The 23,064-nt window shown below is 43.3% G+C and overlaps 1 protein-coding gene across 3 annotated transcripts in view; it reads left to right on the top strand.

The window, feature by feature from the left end:
* tafa4b (TAFA chemokine like family member 4b) overlaps positions 1-22,333 on the top strand; it is a 41,015-nt gene extending 18,682 nt beyond the window's left edge. For 2 of the 3 annotated variants that reach the window (XM_047806813.1, XM_027155802.2), the window contains 6 exons: positions 140-207; positions 309-418; positions 11,529-11,684; positions 14,039-14,146; positions 18,088-18,212; positions 20,970-22,333. In XM_047806813.1, the coding sequence (XP_047662769.1) occupies positions 310-418; positions 11,529-11,684; positions 14,039-14,146; positions 18,088-18,212; positions 20,970-20,981 (510 nt within the window). In that variant the 5' untranslated portion in view covers positions 140-207; position 309 and the 3' untranslated portion in view covers positions 20,982-22,333. The remainder of the gene's footprint in view (positions 1-139; positions 208-308; positions 419-11,528; positions 11,685-14,038; positions 14,147-18,087; positions 18,213-20,969) is intronic. The other variant, XM_047806819.1, reaches the window with a different exon arrangement.
* Positions 22,334-23,064: the final 731 nt, after the last annotated feature.

The raw sequence follows: 23,064 nt of genomic DNA, 5'->3' as shown, positions 1-23,064 counted from the left end.
GTCAACTTCTTTTTCATCCCCTTTCACAGATTCTTTTTTTCTTTCTGACCCTGTTTATCTCTCTCTCTCTGTCTCTCTCTCTCTCTCTCTCTCTCTCTCTCTCTCTCTCTCTCTCTCTCTCTCTCTCTCTGTCTTTCAGGTGAGAGGAACACAGAGGCGAGGAGTTGGAGTTGATCTGGGGAGCTGGAGTGAGAGAATCATCACTGGGTGAGACTGCACCACTGCGTCCATCAATACAGAAGAACTCACTGAGAGGAACTCGCATGCTGAATTCTTTCTCCACCCCCCCCGCCCCCCCCCTCTCTCAGGATGATGGAAATAAGGTGGAGGTCTGCATGGCTCTTGCAGCTCATCCTCCTGGTCGTCTTGGTGACGCTGTCATGCCGACCAGTGTGTGGTGGTACCCGTACTCACACAGGTACAGGTACAATACACTAATAAACACACGCACACACACGCGCACACACACACACACACGCGCGCGCACACACATGCACGCACACATGCGCTCACACACACACGCACACACACATGCGCACACACACACTCACACAGACACACACACATGTGCACACACACACCCACACACACATGCTCACACACACACACACACACGCACTCACACACACACGCACACACACAGATAACTCATACATATGGATACACTAGTGTGTGTGTATCAGGGATTATTACACATTCATGTCTCTGAAACAATCACCAGTCAAAAATCTGGTCCCTACCAGGTTTACATACATACGACGTTTACATTAACACACCAAGGTGTTTTAAAACATTCAGGGATACGTTGTGCCACAGTGAATGATATTATCCCAATAAAACTTTATTTTAATTTACAGACTGTGTGATATTTCGATGAAGACCTCCTTACGATAGACCTGCAATTAAAAAAGTCTATAAAAGAATACGATGTAGAAAGCACACAGTCTTTAACATGAGCTTGAGGGACAGTAATGAACAGGATATTTACTGTTTGTCATTCCCAGAGTGTTTTGTGTCATCCTGTGCCTTTCGTCTTTTTCTGGATTTTTAGAGGAGCAGAGCACTTGCTCTGAGATTTTAATCCAAATTTTCTCACACTGCGAGGTTTGGCGGCACTAAACTGTCTGCCGGCTGCATAAGGTTCTGCTCAATCCTCCGAATTTCAGCTCATAACTAAACAAGTCTCACAGTGAGCACTTCTGTGCAGTTTGACAGGAAAAATCTAGCCGAAAATTCATCACCATCACCATCAAGTAAATAATATCTTTGCAGATGTGGTTTTAATCCACTGATGTTTCCACAAGGTGTGTGATCTCTAGTCCTGATGTGAGTGTGATCTACAGTCCTGATGTGAGTGTGATCTACAGTCCTGATGTGAGTGTGATTTCTAGTCCTGATGTGAGTGTGATCTACAGTCCTGATGTGAGTGGGATCTACAGTCCTGATGTGAGTGTGATTTCTAGTCCTGATGTGAGTGTGATCTACAGTCCTGATGTGAGTGTGATCTACAGTCCTGATGTGAGTGTGATCTACAGTCCTGATGTGAGTGTGATCTACAGTCCTGATGTGAGTGTGATCTCCAGTCCTGATGTGAGTGTGATCTGTAGTCCTGATGTGAGTGTGATCTGTAGTCCTGATGTGAGTGTGATCTGTAGTCCTGATGTGAGTGTGATCTCTAGTCCTGATGTGAGTGTGATCTACAGTCCTGATGTGAGTGTGATCTACAGTCCTGATGTGAGTGTGATTTCTAGTCCTGATGTGAGTGTGATCTGTAGTCCTGATGTGAGTGTGATCTACAGTCCTGATGTGAGTGTGATCTGCAGTCCTGATGTGAGTGTGATCTGCAGTCCTGATGTGAGTGTGATCTCCAGTCCTGATGTGAGTGTGATCTCCAGTCCTGATGTGAGTGTGATCTGCAGTCCTGATGTGAGTGTGATCTCCAGTCCTGATGTGAGTGTGATCTCCAGTCCTGATGTGAGTGTGATCTGCAGTCCTGATGTGAGTGTGATCTGCAGTCCTGATGTGAGTGTGATCTGCAGTCCTGATGTGAGTGTGATCTGCAGTCCTGATGTGAGTGTGATCTGCAGTCCTGATGTGAGTGTGATCTGCAGTCCTGATGTACATGCGATCTACAGTCCTGATGTGAGTGTGATCTATAGTCCTGATGTGAGTGTGATCTGCAGTCCTGATGTGAGTGTGATCTACAGTCCTGATGTGAGTGTGATCTCCAGTCCTGATGTGAGTGTGATCTACAGTCCTGATGTGAGTGTGATCTGTAGTCCTGATGTGAGTGTGATCTCTAGTCCTGATGTGAGTGTGATCTGTAGTCCTGATGTGAGTGTGATCTCTAGTCCTGATGTGAGTGTGATCTCCAGTCCTGATGTACATGCGATCTACAGTCATGATGTGAGTGTGATCTGTAGTCCTGTTGCCATGAAACTGCAAAGTCCCTCACATGTCCTGAGCTTTTTCTATAGCGTGGGAAGGACAACTCAGTAATGACCGTATTAATATGGATGATGTTAAATGGCCAGGCTACAACACTCCCTCCTCTCTTTCCACCCTACTCTCACACCTCTCCTTGCCCTAACACCTACACACTCCACACACTCCACACATTTTGAAGCACAAAACCAAAATAATGTTCACCCCCACCCCTTTCTGTTGACACCCACCAGATAACTAATTCTGATTTGCATAATTCATGACACTCCGTGCTCTCGGCGAGGCGGTCACCAGCAGTACATAAATATTTTAGCGTGGCAAAAGGTCACTCTCGGCCCTGCTCCTCTGCATCATTCATAATATGCAAAGTTCTTCCCTAAAGACAGCTGCGGCTTGTGCCTTAATTACTCCCGTTTCTTTAATTATGTCTGTCCTCTCTTTTGTTGATACTAATGCAAGGTGACCTTTTTTTCTGCGGCCAGCAAAAATGCCACCGGTGTCCTGCTTCCTCATTCTGACTGATGATGGGAGTCTTTTCACTTTTCTGTCTGATGGATAGAGGTGACTTTTGTTTATTTTTTTGAGTGAGCTAATTACAGCGGCGGTGCCGCTGAAGGTCACGGCAGATGGCGGCTTCACGTTTTCTTCACCGTCTTCTCGTCACAGGTCTTCACTTTGAAGTGTTTTCGACCTTGATTTGATGGCGCTAATTGGGAGAAAAACTGTTGTGAACCTGAGCGTTTAAAGGAAAACAGTGTAATTGGCGGAGAGCCATGAAAGTGTTGGGAAAATTGCATATATTTTTCACAGGGGATCGTCTTCTCCACCTTCCTCAGTCATTATCTGTTTTTGGATGTTAGGGGTTTTTTGGTGCAGTACCTCCAGCGGCCACACGGTGGCTCTAAAGCTCTAAAAATGCATCTCAGCCTGGATGAGACACGTTGTGTGGAAACAAACACGTTGTGTGTGTGTGTGTGTGTGTGTGTGTGTGTGTGTGTGTGTGTGTGTGTGTGTGTGTGTGTGTGTGTGTGCCTGCCTGCCTCATTTACAGAAACACAGTCTACATTTAGGTTGTCTGTTATTCCTACATAAGGTATAAAGCATGTGTTAGCGTGTTGTAAAAGGACAATAATCCATCCTACGGTCTGATGTGAAGTGAAGGGAAGTGATTAATTTCTTAAAGCAGCTTGCCTCAGAATATTTTATTCCTCTTATCATCTTCTTTACTGTTATATGTTTTATTTACTGAAACACTAAACATACTCTAATTCAACTGAGTTTATGTGAACTAGCTGCTGCTGCTGCTATGGAAACGATGACATTAATTGAACACACACGCTAATATAAAACGTGTCTTGGTAGCCGGTTTAACAGTCACACACACTTTTACACACACACACACACACATGTCTGAGATGACGTTAGACGTCAGCGGCGAGTCTACACAACACCCAGAGCAGCGGTCAATCAAACCCTGTTTGTCCTTGGCACAGCACAGTGGCACCTCGAGTTTGTGTGACGCTTTGACACATCCAATTAAAAGCCGGTTTGTTACATGGTGCGAACATGACTCGGCCCCGGTGTAGCCGCCGCCACTAACGTCCCCCGTTCAGGAAATGAGAAATGACTTCAGGGCTCAGCTACACTCCATTACAGCCTTTGTTCTGCTCCGGCACTTGTTAGTGTCATCCTCTGCTAACACACACACACACACATACACACACACACACACACATACACTTTGATGAATGTGACCTAGCATAACTCCTAGCAGAAGTTTAGCTGTTAGAAGAAGAGTTTCAGCCAAAAATGTACTTTACACGCTTGTCTTTTTAGATGTACATCAGAGCTACAAGGCTAATGTAGCTAACTCGTTATTAATGCTTAGCCTCTTTGTTGGCACGTGAATCATTTGACCCCAGAAACAAAATTTCTCACAAACAAACACTTTCTTATGAAAACGAAGAGCGACACCCAGCTGTGTACTGAGGAAACAGCGGGTCACTTTCAAAATGGCCGCCGCTACGACTCTCTAATGTCCTTCTGAACATTGTTTATAGCTAACAATGTGTCATACTGTACAACCTCAGACAACACAACTCTTATTTCTGGGACATTCACGTCTTCACAAAGTGACAGACAACCTCGTCATCATCTGAGCTATGCTAATCCTTAATTAATAATGATAAGAATTCTTATACAGATATTTAGCTTAACTAGTTAGCTGATAGCTTTCTGTTAGCAGGAAAATTCTTTGATTATCCTTAAGCGTGCGCTCGATGTGCAAAAATGGGAAGATTCAATTACTTGAACTTTTTATGCCTCATAACAAATGTATATTTATAAATGAGGCATAAAAAGTTCAAGTAATCGAATCTTCCCATTTTTGCACATCGAGCGCACGCTCAAGGGTAATCGAAGAATTTTCCTGCTAACAGAAAGCTATCAGCCAAATAGTTAAGCTAAATATCTGTATAAGAATTCTTATCATTATTAACCCCAAATAAATGGGACCTGATAGTCAAGACATGATTTATATCGTACTGCACTGAGGATAATGTATGGAGTAATAGACCCGTAAATAACGTTGTAAACAAACTTTTGTCTTTAGATATGGACATAGAGCTATAAACTGTTTTAGTCGATACATCCACAAGCATCAGCATCAGCCAGGAGGCGTGGCCTAAAGTTTGAAAGTCAATTTTTGTAATGTAAACTTGTTAGCTGCATTAGCCTCCAGCGGACCGATTATATTTTGAGGGTAAGAGTGGAAAATGACACATTTATAAAAAAAAGTAGCAAAGAGGAGTAGATTAGCGTAGATCAGACGAAGATAAGATCGTTATCCTTCTTCGAGACTCGACCTTGCTCTTCTACATGCTCACACAGATCATCATATGCGATGGAAGCCTATCAGCACTCAGCGTTTGTGTGTGAATAAACAGTACAGACATCACTCTCACTCCCCCTTCTGAGATAAAGCTCTGTGTCCACACCGAGGCGGCTTTACCAAAGGTAGATTTGCCTATAAATGAGGAAGCGCCGTCTGTCCAATCAGCCGTACAAACAACCTGTAAGATTAGCATACCGCCACCGATTTAGCCTCAGTGCAGCCTGTTAGACTGAGATAATGTCAGCCTGACTGATGGTGTGTGTGGGACATGACAGGACAATTTAGGAAGCGAGGGAATGAGGGCTAGCGAGAGAAACGATGGCTGAGTGAGCGAATCTCATGCCACTCGGCTTCATCTCAAGCAGCAAATCATACCGAGGACACGTCCAGCTCTTAGATATTTAAAGTAGCCTTTATTTATGCAGCCCTTTAATCTTTATTCTCTCTTCTCTGTCATCGTATCGCTTAAATTTTCTCCAATCTTTACGATTAGCACATGATCGACCACACCATCTACGATTTCCTTTCTAAGAAAACTTTTTTCTTTTCTTTTTTAAAGCTTTTTGATTGACACGCAGGTCAACTCTGTAGTGATAATAAGGCCAGAGAGAGAGAGAGTGATGCGGCGGTGCTTTAGTCCTTTAGCCTGTTCTTCTCTCTCACCTCATCGTCTGTAAGCTCATGATAAAACCCCCATCGTCTTCGTTACGTTCATAACTCTGCCGTGTAGCCGCACTGCATTCTGGGACTTTGCACTGATGTCTCAGCTCATTAACATGACGGCAAACGTCGTGAGAAAAGAACGCAAGCACGAACCTCTCACAGGAATAAGCAGAAAATCACTAAACCCATCAGCCCTACTACAGTGGAAACTTATCGAGTGTGTTCTTTAAGGCCTTCTCCTTTAAGAGCCGATGTTATTGTTAACGTTCCGAGAGGGGTCTGTCGGGCGCAAACACGCTAATCAATCATCGGGAGAAAACGCACGCTTATCGATTAACGTCAGGACACATCAGCTCTCCGACTGCCTCGTCAGCTCATCGGAGCTTAACACTCCGTTCAGGACACGCTGAGCGAAGGAGACGTTTAGCCATGCCTCAAATCTCATCTGATCTGGAGATGATGGGAGATTTCTTGTGCTCAGGTTGACGTAAATGAACTTTAAGTCCTCCAAGAAGAATAATAACGATAAGAAGCCGAGAAAAACACCGGTAAAGAATCTGCCAGACTGGAAGATTCACTGTTTCACTGTTTTTGTGAAATAGCACGAATCTGTAGCAGGATTTAAACACGTACATAACAATGCTCATGTAAAGCACCACAATTAAAGGCAGGGTCTACAATCTTTGAGAAATAATTCAGAAAACCGAATCGTGCCGAATAATAAACAAAAATAAAAACAAAAGTGTAGCCGATGAGCAGAAAGGGGCGGGGCTTGTCGATATGTGGCGGAGAGAGTGTTCAGTGCGCATGTGTGAGCAGAAAGCGGTTTTAACATCGACATGGAGGATAAAAACAAAGAAAGAAAGAGAAGAAAGACACTATAAGGCAAGAAGTAGGACGTGTTAATATAGGATCAGCTTTCCAGCGCTGGAGAGAACTGAAGGAGCAGGAAGTTGGCCACATATTCACAGGTTGGAGTTTCCCGAGTTAATAACTCCTGAGCTAAACGCTGTTACTACACAAATAACACCTCTTTTCTATCGTAGTAATGTAGAGAGGCAGCTACAACTGCGTTTTGTGTAGTAACAGCGTTTAGCTCAGGAGTTATTGACTCTGGAAACTCCGACCTGTGAATATGTGGCCGACTTTACTTAAGACGCCGAGGCGCTTTTTTCCTTCTCGATAGGTGAGTAACGTTGTTTTTGCTTTGTTACACAGAACTAATATATGCCTTTGTCCTTTACATGATTATGCTCGTGTGTCATTTTTGCTTGTTTGTTTATCTACAATTGTATTGTTCTTCCCTTCAGCTATGATAAAGAAACATTTCTTTCCTTAGTCGCCTGGGTTACGTATATATGTGTGGGCGGTGCTATCGATACAGGGGTGGGACCCGTTTGGGTTAGGGGCGTGTTTGTTTTGGTGATTTTGTATGTCAACATCGGCTTTCAAACAACGGAGACCCCACCTTTAAAACACGTGACAGATTTGTTCGCCTGGAGCTTGTTCCCATTTTGTGCTTTGTGATGCAGGTAAAGAAGCAGACTTACTGTTGATTACTTTCCTTTAACAACATGAAGTGTTTTATTCCTTTTATACAACAGCAGTATAGCAGCGGTACTTATTAATGAATGTGTGTTCTTACATCCGGATTGTTTTGTGACTTTTTTTTTTACTCTATTTTCACGTTTTATATGTAACAAAAAGCTCTGAAGTTCATAAAAAAAAAAAAAGTCTTGTACATTGTTGATTTCCTTCTCACAAGGAAACGGTCTCCTGTAGAAGCTTTATGGTTCCCCAGAGGGACAACTGAAGAACCTTTATGGGCTCTAAATGTTGTGTGCTGTACAGGAGCAACGATTTATCTCATTCTCCCAGTTCAGTGTTCAGGCACTTCATCATGCTTAAGGTTGTGTGTGTGTGTGTGTGTGTGTGTGTGTGTGTGTGTGTGTTTTCTTAGCGTTCGTGTCCACTCTGACCTCATTATGCCAGTAGGAGGCGGCACAGCCTTTGTTCTGTGTGTGTGTGTGTGTGTGTGTGTGTGTGTGTGTGTGTGTGTGTGTGTGTGTGTGTGTGTGTGTGTGTATGACAGGGTGTCTGCCCTGTGTTCTGCCTGCACCTAAAACCTCCTGCTCCCTGCTCACTAACAAGGGCTGATATCTAATACACACATACACCCACACACACACACACACACACACCCACACACACCCACACACACACAACATTGTGTTCAGAGCTACTGTTTCCACAGGTTTTATTAATTTATAGCTACATTTAATGTTGCCAGCAGCTAGAAACACTCATCACCAGCCTCTTTTCTTTCCTTCATCACTGCGTGTGTGTGTTCAGAGGCTCAGAGAAACGTGTGTGTCGGGAGGCTCAGAGAAACGTGTGTGTCGGGAGGCTCAGAGCAGAGAAACGTGTGTGTTCGTAGGCTCTGAGACGTGCCTCTGAATCGAGAGCCGTGACTCCATGTGTTTTGTCAGCATGCGATGGAGGAACAGCGTCTCATACACAACGACAGCTCGGTTCCCATAAGTGCTGAACTCCAAGACCTGCCACGTTCACTGTGTTTAAACTCGAGCTGCAGAGGGCAGGAGAGGGGAACCAGGGGGTGGAGAGGAAACAAGTACTGAAAAAAACAACAATGATATCATCAATTAAATTAAAAATCTGTTCGGAATTTAAAAAGCAAACATCCCAGACCCGACGGAACTAATCATGAGCCGTTTGTAATCATCGCAAAGTTTTACATCATGCAGCAGCTTCATACAAAATAAGATAAGATCATCTGTAAAAAAAAAAATCATTTGGTCTGCTCTCTTCTCACCTTAAAAGCTCTTACTCTTCGCAGCTCATCCTGTGAAAGCGAAGCTGCCCGATTTTATACAAACTTTATTTACATCATTTATTTTTCCCTTTCTGTCGGCGATGTTTCTGTCGATATCAGACACGTCAGCTCGCATAAAGCTCGAAGGCTGCGTCCTGTTTAAAGTAGATCAGATATATCAGGCACTTGTGAGGTTTTAACCTTGAAATGTGTTTTAAAGTGTTGTGAGAAACCGTCTCTCAGTACGGCCGGCCGTGGGTTCAGCTGGCCGTGTGGCGGCCGTCGATTTCCTCCACGTCCAGTTATCGACAGATCGATTAAAGACGTCAGACGATAAGACGTCCGTTCGCTGAGCCGGAGGCATGTCTGCACTTTTTTAGTCGAAGTGGAGTCGAGGACCTTCAGGGATGCTTCAGATTATATAGTTTATAAAACTCAGAGAAAAGTTCACTGCAAACTTTTAACACAAAAGCCACGCCCACAATAACTGGTTCTAAAATCTGTGAACTGAGGACTTGGTTTAATAAACTAATAATAATTTATGAATAAATAAATTTTTCCTGTGTATGATGCACTTCGGGGGGGGCACGGTGGCTTAGTGGTTAGCACGTTTGCCTCACACCTCCAGGGTCGGGGGTTCGATTCCCGCCTCCGCCTTGTGTGTGTGGAGTTTGCATGTTCTCCACGTGCCTCGGGGGTTTCCTCCGGGTACTCCGGTTTCCTCCCACGGTCCAAAGACATGCATGGTAGGTTGTTTGGCATCTCTGGAAAATTGTCCGTAGTGTGTGTGTGTGTGTGTGTGTGTGTGTGTGTGTGTGTGTGTGTGTGTGTGTGTGCCCTGTGATGGGTTGGCACTCTGTCCAGGGTGTATCCTGCCTCGATGCCCTGATGACGCACAGGCTCCCCGTGACCCGAGTAGTTCGGATAAGCGGTAGAAGATGAATGAATGAATGAATGAATGAATGATGCACTTCAAACTATAAAAACAGCAAATAATTAAATATATAAAAACACAGAAAGATGGAAAAAAAAAGTAAATTAACCACTGGACAAAAAAACTGATAAATTGCAGTTGATTTATTTCTCTAACCTCATGAGCGTTCATTAAGTCTGATCTGCGGCACATAATCGCGGCTCCTGCTGATTATTTTGAAAGCTGCTCTGTCGCATCTGGGCCTCTTTTTTATTTCCTTCACTGTACGTTATGGAGCCTGTTAACATTATTTATCACATCTTATAAGGCGCAGCACCCGGGTTCACCAGAGCGATGAGGTGTGTTTTGATACTCGACACGTCCTCTTATGGCTGCATATGTCTCCGAGACGCGGCCTGGCCAAAGTCCAGCGCTGGTGTCTTTCTGCTGTCACGAGCTGTGAGAAATCCTGCACTCGTATTCATAGAGCTGTGAGCATTATGAACGAATGTACCATAACACTGCCAGAGAGAAAACGAGAGAGAAGGAGAGAGAGGAGAGAGAGAGAGAGATAAATAGTGCTTTGGCAGGCCTCAGTGTGTTTGCTAAATGCTGGCAGTCTCCTCTGATATGCTGCCATCTTAAGTGCCATCAGGTGGTTTATTAGGAGCTGAAAAGAGACCCAATTTTGTCATTATTTATCCACTTCTTTACATAAAACTGGCACGCTCTCTCTCTCTCTCTCTACCTCTCCATTTCTCTCCCTCTCCATCTCTCACCCTCTCTCTCTCCCTCCCTCTATCTCTATGCCTCCCTCTCCCTCTCTCCCCCCTTCTCTTTCTCTCTCGCCCCCTTCTCTCTCTCTCTCTCTCTCTCTCTCTCTCTCTCTCTCCATTTCTCTCTCCCTCTCTCTCTCCATCTCTCCCTCCCTTCTCTTTCTCCCTCTCTCTTTCCATCTCTCTCCCTTTCTCCCCCCTCTCTATTTCTCTCTCTCTCTCTCTCTCTCTCTCTCTCTCTCTCTCTCTCTCTCTCTCTCTGCCTCTCTCTCCCTCCCCCGCTTCTCTCTCACTACCCCTCTCTCTCTATCTCTCTCTCTCTCTTTCTCTCTCTCTCTCTTCCCTTGTCCTGTCTCTTTCATCATTCTGTCCCGCTCTCCCAGGGTGTGAATGATAATGATGTGGTTTTTATTTGGAGAAGAAAGCATCAGCGTGAGCCATGTTTACGTTCTCGCTTTTATTTATGGATCTCAGCAGGTTTCGCAGGACAAAAAAGTGCTGAAATCCATCGCATCAGGTTCAGCAGTCTGTCTAAAAAGTTTAGCACGTTATTTGATGCCGTTTATCGTGAAGGTGACTGGTATCGTGAAGAGAACCTGTTGCTTGCTGTGGTTTGCTTTGGTAAGTAAGAAATAAAGCAACGAGGTGTGTGTCGTTAAAAGAACACAGGAACCACACCGGGTGTTGATCTTACTACAAACAGCGAGTGCTTTATTCTGCTTGTATCATGATTTTCATAAATCAGTTTATTAATTAAAGAACAATGCGGGGGAAAAAAACGAGTTCCTGATCTCATGTCCGTCGGAGTTCCTGATCTCATGACACCGCTCTGTCCTGACAGCTTTACTGTGGTGTGTCACAAAGCACTGACACTGGAGACTCCTTCCATAAAACACATCTCAGTGTGAAATTCCCTGTGAATGAGCTGCTGATGAACTGATGAAGTGCATTAATATTTCACCTTCTGATGCCCTGTGCCTTGTTTCCCCTCTGTTCTTCTGTCAGGTCAGTACCAGGTAAAGCAGGGTACCTGTGAGGTCGTGGCGCTCCACCGCTGCTGCAATAAGAACCGGATCGAGGAGCGCTCGCAGACCGTCAAGTGTTCCTGTTTTCCTGGACAGGTTGCTGGAACGACTCGTGCTCAGCCGTCCTGCGTGGAAGGTAAGTGTCACACTCACAAAATCAGCATCCAGGATACACCTCATAATGAAGAGACGTGACATACGGCTAAGACCCATACTCAGAATTCGTTCTCTGCATTTAACCCATCCAAAGTGCACACACACAGCAGTGAACACACACACACACACACACACACACACACCGTGAACACACACCCGGAGCAGTGGGCAGCCGAGGGCACCTTAGTCGTGGCCGGCCCGAGACTCGATCCCACAACCTTATGGTTAAGAGTCAGACTCTCTAACCATTAGGCCACGACTTGCCCATATCGAGCGTGTATCTATCGTGTATCTGTGGGAGATGAGGTGCTACGTACATTGGCTGAGCCACTATACTGGAAGATTTAGCATACACCATGATTTTGTGGTCTTTGTGTCATGGCGAAATGTGGGCGTAGCTAAGTGTTTATGCTCTGCCATGCATCTGCTTGAAAACACCCTTCGTAACGGAGAAGGTCCGATTTTGTCATGAACGTGTTAGGAATCACTTCGTCGTGTCTTGTGTCTAAAGCTTGAGAAGGTTTCCAGTTTATTTATCTTTGATGATTACACCCCTGTGTCAGGGTCCAGGGGAACGTTCGAGATTTGCTTTGTGTTTTTCTTTTGACAGAGATTTTAAAAAATATTAGTAGGATCTATTCCTCGACTCCATTAAACTGAGAGGGTATAATATGATGAGGTTTTTGTCTGTGGAAGCTTATAAACTGTATCTGTAAACAAAGTGCTTCCTTAGAGAGAGTACACAGTGTAGTGCTGATGAAACAACACATCGGGAATGTGTGTGTGTGTGTGTGTGTAAACAGCCTTTGTGTTGATAGAGAGTGTAAGCTTTGGGGTCATACTGATTGACCCGTGCTTTCCTCGGGCTGATGGAGGAGGATTTTCTCTGCAGCAATGTGGAGAAAGAGAAGGGGTTTTGAGGGTCACTCACCCCCATCAACACCGCTGCCGCTCTAAAGCTCCAGAGTCTGTGCCAAACCTCTCTCTGTCTTAGAACAACACTGTTCCCATGAGCAGGTCCTACAGCTGCCTTCTCTATTATACAGGAGCCTGGGTTTTTCTCATGAGAATACATGGACTCGAGGGACACAAGGGACTGAACTCGATGAGTGTGTGTGTGTGTTGAATTAGATGCAGGCAGCATCTAATCTATTAGAATAGATTAGAATCTATTAGAATAGATACCCGTAGCGTTGAACAACGAGCATGGAATTCTCTTTGACCACAGTTCATCCATTAGAACAGACACGTCACACACACATCCGTTTTTCTTCTAACATTGACTATATATCTGTTATTATTTTTATTATTAATCTAACACTTCTTTGTTGGCATGAGAACTGTTCGAAGGATTTAGGGGTCACGGCGGATTCTCACGGGTTCCTCGTTCCACCGTTTTAGCCTCATGCTCTCTTTTTAATTTCAGAGCTCTTGAGAATTCTCTGCTGGTCACCACACACCCATGTGACCATTTAAAAGCCATTATAGAAAAAGATACAGAAATAAAGAGAGAAAGGTCGACGAAAGTCCCTGATCTCCAGTCAGTTCTGAACTGTACTGTGGTTATAAAACCAGATGGATGCTGTTCCCAGATCTGCCATTTAATCTGTGGATGAGCTGAGACTTGCCCTCTGGGGCAGATGGTTAGGTGTGATAAAGTCTCTGGATGGACACGAGGCCAATGTGGTGCTGTCGGATTCCGTCAGTACAGTACAGTACTGTCAGGATTCCGGCATGTGAAGTCCATCTTTGTTGGTACACGTGCCCTGTTACACCGGTCCTGTTAAGCATGAACAAAAAAATCTCCTTCACATTACTTATCTGGACATTTAATCGATTGCACTAAAATAATTTGAACTGTATTTAGAGATCTTTTTGAAGCATTTTATAAGGAAGGTTTTATTTGAATAATCTGTAAAATAGCTCTAGTTCAGCAGCTCCAGATTAACCAATCAGATGCAGGTACTGTGTGTGAGCGAACTAGCTAAGGAAGCTCCATTTGAAAAGATGACCGAACAGAGACCTGTACACACACACACACACACACACACACACACGCACACACACACACACACACACTCTATACTCATCCTAATCAATAGCTCAGCGTCGCTTATCCAGACTTTTGGTTGAATGTTGAATACCATCGATGTGTAAAGTGTCTCGTTTCTCATTTTAGGCTTCGGGAAAAAAAAGGTCGCGTACGAACGTCCTCTATGAGCCTCAGCATGCTTTACAGTGGTCCCCACAGCGTTCACAGCAGATGAGTTTGTTCAGACAGTGTCAAATGTGTGAAGCTTCTGTGTCCCAAATGTTCCATTTTTTTTACACCAGTGCACCTACGAAGACTCAAGGACTTCAGGACTAGTACATTGCAGATTTGCAACTTGTCATCAGCATTAAAGAGCGCGACTACACGGGGACCGCATGTGCTGCTCGAAGGTGTTTTTAAATCATTATTGAATTTCTTACTGTAAATCCTGGATTTGATCTTGGTGTATTTTAAATATCACCGTTCATGCTAATGTTTCCTGCTAGTTCTTGTTCTTGTGAAAGAGTCTGGACTATTTTGGAAACGTTCCCCAACACGCTCAAGAGAAACCGATTTGAATCTCTGTGAATTTCAAAAATAATTGGAAAGGAAAAGTTGTGAATGGTTGAGCGTTGGTTGAAGTGTTAGTGGCTGGAGCTCGTTTCAGATCATCTTATGAAATACGATGAAATCGGCTCGCTTAGATTTCTTACCGATTTGTAGAAGTGCTACGCTGGAATTGAGGCTGACCTTGTGCTTGCTTTTATTCGACAACATCTCTCACTCTCTGAAGTTCATATTCCTCTCATTTCCTCTCTGTTAGAATTTTTTGTTTACAATGTCGAAGCATCTAATTTGATCGGAACTGGCAGCCGTCTCACCCTCTCTCTCTCTCTCTCTCTCTCTCTCTCTCTCTCTCTCTCTCTCTCTCTCTATTGAATTCCTGACATGTTTTTGACAGGCTTAAATGAGGAATAATCTCCCTCTCTCTGTGTGCTAATAAAAACTAAACATCACCCTTAAGTAGCCCAGGGCTGCAGAGGAAACCTCCAGATGACCTCACATCTCTCCCACAAGATCGTCTGTCGGCTTCGTCACCCCGATACTTGAAGACTAATAAATAACAGTCAGCAGGGTCATGACAGCCGATCAAGATGCGGCTCGGTTTTTACCCCGTGGGTACGCGGTTCCTCTTAACCTGAAGAGGGAGGTTGTGAGTTAATACGTGGCATTAATGTGAGTGAAAAACAGCGAGTCGATGAAGATGGTTAGCACGAGCTCCAGAGACGAAGACCAGGTCTGAAATGAGCGAAATGGCGTGAGATAGATGGAGTGACAAAGCCTAGAGAGAGATAGAGAAAGAGAGAGAGAGAGATAGAGATAGAGAGATGTATTAACAGTTCATATGATTAGTTTATAGATTTATTTGGTGTGTGTCTGTATCCTAATGGATTCATGTGACACGTACTAATCTTGAATAAAACAGCTCAGGCTGTGCTGCTATTGGAAATCTTCACACAGGAATCAGAACACAGAATTCTATACAATTCCAGCACAATGAAGTTGAATCGTTTATCAAATAATGAAGGGATCTTTGCATCGTAAAAGTGGTTCTAAACCTTGGGCTCTAAAGATACAGTACAGTCTGATTTAGACAAGAGACGGAGCCTTCAAATAATGTGGTAATAAAGTATAGTGTACAGATGCGTTTACTGCATGGCCATCGAGCGTGTCTGCAATTCTCTGTCTCTCTCTCACACACACACACGCGCGCGCATGCATAATCGTTTAGACAAGCAAATGAATAAATCTTTCGGATTACGGCGTTCGTGCTATAAAATATTTTTAAACCCGCTAATAAGAGAGAATGGAAGGCGATGTTCAGTAAGTGAAAATTAGCGACACTTAATTAACCGCCAATTAACACGAAGCGTGTTTCCTCCTCACGCGTCTGAGTAAGTTGTCACGTGATACGTGATCGACACGTGATAATTTGTCGGATTGATAAGAACAAAAGAAAAATAAGGGAAATGAAAGAAAATCAGCTCGTACTTAGGTACTGTACTGCCTGAGTCTCTGTTTCTCTCCTCCCCTTTTTTCTCGTTTTCTTTTTCTGTGTCTTAAATCTCACTTGCAGTTTCTCTGGCTGCCACATGATGTCAGACGCAAGTCAGCCACGAATGGAAACACACACAAAAAAACATTGCTTTGTTATTTGTCACTCTGCTTCTCCACCCCTCACTACGAGAGCTGAGCTCTTCATAGCATTAGCAGAGAGAAGTCCTCGGAGTTACGGTACCCTCATCCCCGTCCCCGTCCCGTCTCGTCCCGGGATTACAGCGGCTCACAGGGGCGCGAGGGCCGACTTAATGACAGAGGATGTAATTATGATCAGCCTCAAGAGCTGCCTGCATATCAGTGTGCTCTGATCTGTAACTAATCAAAACATGTAGAATTCCATAAACAGAACACGCGCACACACACACACAGATACAGGGTGACAATGAAGATGAATGAGAAGATTCCTCTCCTTTATTTCTGCTTCTTCTTGTTGGTTCCTTCTTTCTTCTGATCTCTTTTATGTATCCATTCGTATCGTCTGTTTCTCTTCTCTTCTCTTCTCTTCTCTTCTCTTCTCTTCTCTTCTCTTCTCTTCTGTCATACACACTCATATTAACACACACAGGCATACAAACATTATATTAAGGATAATTACAGTCATTGATCTCTAGGGCCACTTAACAGCTACTGCATCTGTACAACACAAATCTCACACACACACACACACACACACACACACACACACACACACACACACACACACACACAGAGTTTAGTTCTGTTTAAAGCTTTTTGCTGTAGTGGATTTTCTCACTTTGAGCCAAAGAGAGGTGATTAGCGATTAGCGTAGCTCGTTAGGAGGCCTGTGTTCAGCCTGCCTCACTGAGGATTAATTGATTAGCGTGTGTACTAGCGAGCTGCTGGACTCTGGGGTGTGTTTGTGAGTGTGAGGAGTGTGTGGAGTGTGTAGAACGCTTACACCATCCAGCATCAACAAACAGACAGGAAATAAATGATGGTATTTTTTATTTTGAAAGTCTATTCACCAGACAGAGCAAGCTTTTGCTAATGGTTTTATTTACACAGTTGTTGTCTAAAGTGAGCTCGCTAGAACATTTTCAGGATAAATTTAACATGATGTAGCAGTTAGCATCGTTTTAGCTAGCGTTTTAATGCTAAGCTAACTGATTTGCCATGACTTGTTAGCTTAGCAACAAACATTTACTAGCGTAACGAGACAACAACGAACATCAGCGGCAGGTTCTTTATCAATACTAAATATAGAACTAGTGTCTGTGTGTCTGTGTGTGCGTGTATGCATGTGAAATGAGCTGTTGAATACAGGACATTTCATAAAAATAAAAAAAAAAGAACTGTATTTGTTGTTGTCTGGTGTTTGAACATTTGGAGTGTGTTGTAAATGTGCAGCAGGTGAGACGCATTAGACAGAATATGAGGACATTTTAGTGATTCACCTCTAAAGCACAGAGGCAGAACATCTGTCCAGATGTTTCTTTACCGACGGTGTATATTGGATTACGGAAAGAAAAAAAGAGGCTGACTTCCTTGTAATAAAAGTAAAGTAACTATAGGGTACATGCTGAATATCACTTGTTTTTTCTATTGCGCAATCAAAATCTGGCTGCCTCTGTCAAGAGGTTATAATACAACTTGGTTGGATTTTCTTGAAGGACACTTAATCCCAGACATGTCCATATGGTTCAAGCCTGCTGTTTATTATTAATCCAAGGTCAAGAGAAATACCACTCTGTACGAATCGTTGACGTGTCCTCTTCTTTAGTCTTTCTCGTTCGCTTTTTATTATAAATAGCTGCTTCTCATAAAGTTCATCCCACAACACACGAATGATACATGAGGTTATTTACCTTAAAAATGTCACGAGGTGTTGTCCTTTAAAAAAAAAAAGCCAGGGACAAAGAACTTTTGTTTGGATTTAATGAGACCGAACCTTGAAAATCTTCCTTTCTACATCTGAAGTTACTCATGAAAGTGTCCTTGTAGGAGAAGCTCTCTGATTCATCACAACTGGTTCAGACTTATTAAAATTTACTGCAGGACGTTTCTCTTTTCGCTGAATGTGAAGAATTAGACTGAATGTTTGGACATGATGTACTGGAAGCATAACCTGGAGTGTGTGTGTGTGTATATATATATAGCTTAGATAGCGATTTCCTGTCGGAATTCATTCTGCTGTGGTTTTTTTGTTCTCCCTGTCTCGATCCGTCTCTTTTTATTTGCGTGTCTGACTATTTTCTTTCTTCTCTCTCAGCGTCCATCGTCCTGCAGAAATGGTGGTGTCAGATGCACCCGTGTCTGGACGGGGAGGATTGTAAGGTTCTACCAGACCTAACAGGATGGTCCTGCAGCACGGGCAACAAAGTCAAAACCACCAAGGTGAGGATGCGCTCTGGGATTGAAACTTAATTTAACTTAATACAGACGTAAGCTGTGATCGATAATCGGATCATCCATGATACAAGTAAAAGCACTGAAAATGCCAGAGGCCCGAGAGATAAAAACACACTCGCTGTCTCGATTTCAGAAGTCGTCACCGAGACAGAATGACAGAAAACGCAGCAAGAAATAATAAATAAGAGAGAAGTAAAAAGCAAGAAATCTGGACACATGTCAAAACAAAACAGACGCTCAGCTGGCGTCCCAGAAACTCCGGTGTGCTTGGACAGATTGCCGTGAGCCGAGGGTCCCGTTCCACGGCTCTGAAATCTGGCGACCTGCGAAAGGCAGTTTGTGATCGGGGACGATGGCAGCAGCTCGGTACAGGTGCTGTTTTCCTCACAGGTGACATAGAAAAAGAAAAACAGTTGTGGAGAGCACACGGGTGACGTGCGAGTAATTGCTCGGAGAGACGGAATAACGGCGCATCTGTCACAGTCATTAGAACGTGTTACTGCTACAGGTTCCGCCGTGCCTTCCAAATCAAGAGGACTAATTAAATCGCAGAAGCCGACGGATGGAGGATTCTGGGCTTCCGATTGAATTTATGACCCCAGAAGTTTGCCTTCTGATTGGCTGAAACAAGCCCGGAGTCAGTCTCCCCGCCTTTTGGTGGGTAACGAGCCAGTGAGATGTAGCGAGGCGTGGATGGGAGCTACTTGCTTTCCTGCTCCACTGGGTTTTAAATGTGTGTCTGATCTCTACGGGATTAGTACAAGGCTTCAATGGAGCTGTCACTACATGTGCTGTTAGCCAGCTGTTACTCTGTGCTACATCATTTATATATATATATATATTTAATTCTAATTTAATTCTAATTTAAAAAAAAGGTTAAATGAAGAACTCGCAAGGATTCGTCTTGTAGGTTTCTACATCGAATTATACATAAGTGTTTCCCTTTCAAAAAAGATTTCCCAGCAGGACTCTCTAAAGAAATCAAGAACCTTTAACTCTCTAAAGAACCCTTGAAGTACACTTTAAGACTCGTTTGTCAGCTCTCACAGTCGTCCTGATTGCGATCGGTCTATCCCGATGACATGATCAGGGGCGCCCGACCTTCCTCCTGCTCTCCATGCCACTTCACATTAAACACTGCCTTTAATCGGACAGATATTTGCTTTGATTATAGTTAGCTTTAAATTGTGCAGTAAATTAGATATAAGATATTAAACAGATGGGGGTCACGGTGGCTTAGTGGTTAGCACGTTCGCCTCACACCTCCAGGGGTTCGATTCCCGCCTCCGCCTTGTGTGTGTGGAGTTTGCATGTTCTCCCTGTGCCTTGGGGGTTTCCTCCGGGTACTCCGGTTTCCTCCCCCGGTCCAAAGACGTGCATAGTAGGTTGATTGACAGCTCTGGAAAATTGTCCGTAGTGTGTGTGTGTGTGTGTGTGTGTGTGTGAGAGTGAATGAGAGTGTGTGTCTGCCCTGCGATGGGTTGGCACTCCGCCCAGGGTGTATCCTGCCTCGATGCCCGATGACGCCTGAGAAACCCGTGACCCGAGAAGTTCAGATAAGCGGTAGAGAATGAATGAATGAATGAATATTAAATAGCTCATGACTTGAATTGCACAGTACATAAAGAGTAGTTTGCTCAATAATATACTGTAACTAGTGGAGAGCTCAAAGGTATCAACGGTATCTAATATTAGAGCCGTGCTGTACGTAGCAGAGGTTGGAGTAAGTCACGCATGTGCAAGTCACAAGTAAGTCTCAAGTCATGAATGTCAAGTCGAGTCTTTTTTAATATTTGTCAAGCAAGTCTCAATTCTCAAAATTGCGTCTTAAGTCTGACTCGAGTCAAGTCATTAAACTCCTCTGTCCTGATACTGGAGACTCCTTCTTTAAGAACATCATAAACATCACTGCACAGAAAACTTCACAGCACATCAACAGTCACACATCTGAAATCTTTTTCCCAGTGACCGAGACTCGGTTACTATAGAAACGGAAAAATCTCAGCTTGTTACAGGGAAATCCGATCTTTTCCCCAAATCCGTAATCAGTAGCCTGTAAAATTTTGGGGAAAATTCTAACAAAATGTCAACACTGTTCCAAAAAAAAAAAACCCAAAATAAGCCAAAAACCCAAACCTAAAAACCTAAGGACTTTTCTTCTGACCAATCACAATGAAGGATTCAAAAGTGCAGTGGTATAAATAATGCTGCTGTAAAGTTATAAAGCAACCGAAAAGTTTGCTGATCCAATTGAACTTTACTTCAGACCTTGTTGGCCGAGAGCAGACTGTTACTTGGCAGAATTAGGACGAGTGTGTGTGTGTGTGTGTGTGTGTGTGTGTGTGTGTGTGTATATATATATATGTGTGTGTGTATATATATATATATATATATATATATATATATATATATATATATATATATATAAATAGACACACACACACACACACACACACACACACACACACACACACACCAGGGCACTTTCTCTCCTCCAGTCCTGTCTTTTTTCCCCTTCTGTTTCCTAATTTAAATGCAGCAGGTCGTGTAATGGTGCTCTAATGTCTCGTTTCTTTAGCCTCGGGCTCCTCACCACACTCCACACACTGATTACTGTGTTACACAGAGGCAGCGTTTATCCTCCGACCCAGAACTGAGAACATCTTCCATTCCAAGAAGAAAAAAAAAAAACACAAAAAAACCTCACACACACTTCTCATTATCTTCTCTTTTACTTTTTAGGTCACGCGATAGCGAGAACACGGCTGCCCCCTTCAGCTCCAGGAGATCTCGGAATCTTTAACATGGATTTCTATTCTGGGAAAAGTAGCCCGATTACACCGGATATCACCCAGGCTGGGAATTTAGCAAACGACAGACAGACAGACAGACGGATGGATGGATGGATATACCATGTTATAAACTCAAAGTGATGAAAAGACATGATGAAGGACTATTCTATCTATTTATACAAAAAAACGAAAACCAAAAAAACCAAAAATGTAAATCGATATAATTATCCAGTGGTGAAGGATGTGGGCGGAGACTTCTCTAAGCTAAACGCTTGAACTATTAGAGGAACATGGCAGATTTGCGGGGGACTGTACGGAAGATAGATTCAACCTTGGTGAACGTGTGTGTGTGTGTGTGTGTGTGTATGTGTAAATGCATACAGTCGTGTGTTTGAGCATGTATACATGTGCAAACACGCACTTGTGTGCATACATACAGTGTGTGTGTGTGTGTGTGTGTGTGTGTGTGTGTGTGTGTTTGTCTGTGAGCCAAGAAAATCTCCAAGGTCCCGAGCAGCGAGCTCACATCCATGCGAGAGCACGACGAACACATCGATCACACCCCAGTCTTTACAGACTCTTAATTAGAGTTGCTAAATAGGGTCAGAAGAATGTATGATATTAGCACATATTAGAAATCAGTTTGGAGAATACTTTTGTTTTTTTGTCTATATAGTTCTTTATCTTCATGTCACACGAGGTCTCGAGGGAAGCGTGATGTAAATACATGATAAAAACACGCTGTCGGTTCGACGCCGATCATATTCAAAGACTTGTGTGATGGAGAAAAGATTCTTACTGGAATTTATCCTGTCTCCTTTTTTCTTTGGGACATTTTAACACACTCGCAGATGACGATTATCTACAAAATGTATGAACTACAGTACACTTGCATCCTTAAAACTCATCCATCTTTGTTTGGAGATTTGATTTACAGAGAGGAACATTGTGCTTTTCGACCGAACGGCGTAGCACGACCCGGCTTAAATCCAAACGGTCTGTTATCCGTTACTGAACGATGCTCGTAAATAAACAAGGGTCTTTTAAGAAGGGATATGGTGTGGTGACTAGTGAAGAAGAAAAATAATACCAGACATATATAATTATTGGCTTATCTTATGTTAACATGTGCCTCCATAACAGGCTAAAGCGTTGAGCATGAGACACAGTGAACACGCCCAAACGCGCTCAAGAGAGCCAATACTTTTTCCCGTGTCAAGTTTAAGAGTGAATGAGAGAAATATCAGATTCTGGACGACTCGAAGTTGGGGATTTTATTTAGATCAGTGATGTAATGTTATATATATATATATATATATATATATATATATATATATATATATATATATATATATATAAAGCTGTTGAAAGGCTTGATGTATCGTGCTGCTTTAAAAATGAAGAAAAAAAACGATCTTGGAGACTAAAAATTGCTTTGTCCAATTGTACAACCTGGCTTGATCTAACGGTTCCTGTTTTAGAAGGACAACTCCAAATGCGGCAGTAGGACGCGATGTTCAGTGGAAAAGCGCTGCGATGTCCTGCTGTCCATCTAGAACTTATCACAGGGTAGAAAACAGCGTCAGCGTCTCGACATGTCTTCCGTTCCCTCGCCTCATATTTAGGAAGAATATTAAAGTCCAGACGAGGAGCCGTTTCCAGGACAGCACACGGGGTTATTTTCTGGGTCAGAAAAATCGATGCTGAAGCCCTAAACGGAGACTCTAATGAAATCCAGTGCATGATAACCATGAAAACCATAGTTTTATCATGTTAAATGATATGATTATAATCGCTGTATGGTCTAGAAACACTTTTAAACCCAGGAAAAGTGTTTTAAAAAAAACCATAACGTGTGCCCGATACTGCATTCTAATAAAAGTTCCACTTTTATTCCACCAACATGTTTTTCCTTAAATTTTCCTCACATGGTTAATTAATTAGTCATCAGCTCGGTGTGCCAGACAGCAGAGCTTAAGTCTAATAGAGCTTTCATTTACTGGAGCCGGGTTTGACCTTGCACACTGCCGGGCCTGACTTTGATT

This window comes from Tachysurus fulvidraco, chromosome 2, assembly GCF_022655615.1.
Source record: "Tachysurus fulvidraco isolate hzauxx_2018 chromosome 2, HZAU_PFXX_2.0, whole genome shotgun sequence".
Taxonomy (NCBI): Eukaryota; Metazoa; Chordata; class Actinopteri; order Siluriformes; family Bagridae; genus Tachysurus; species Tachysurus fulvidraco.
The sequence above is the reverse complement of the archived record's forward strand: the minus strand, read 5'-3'. Positions and strand labels throughout refer to the sequence as shown.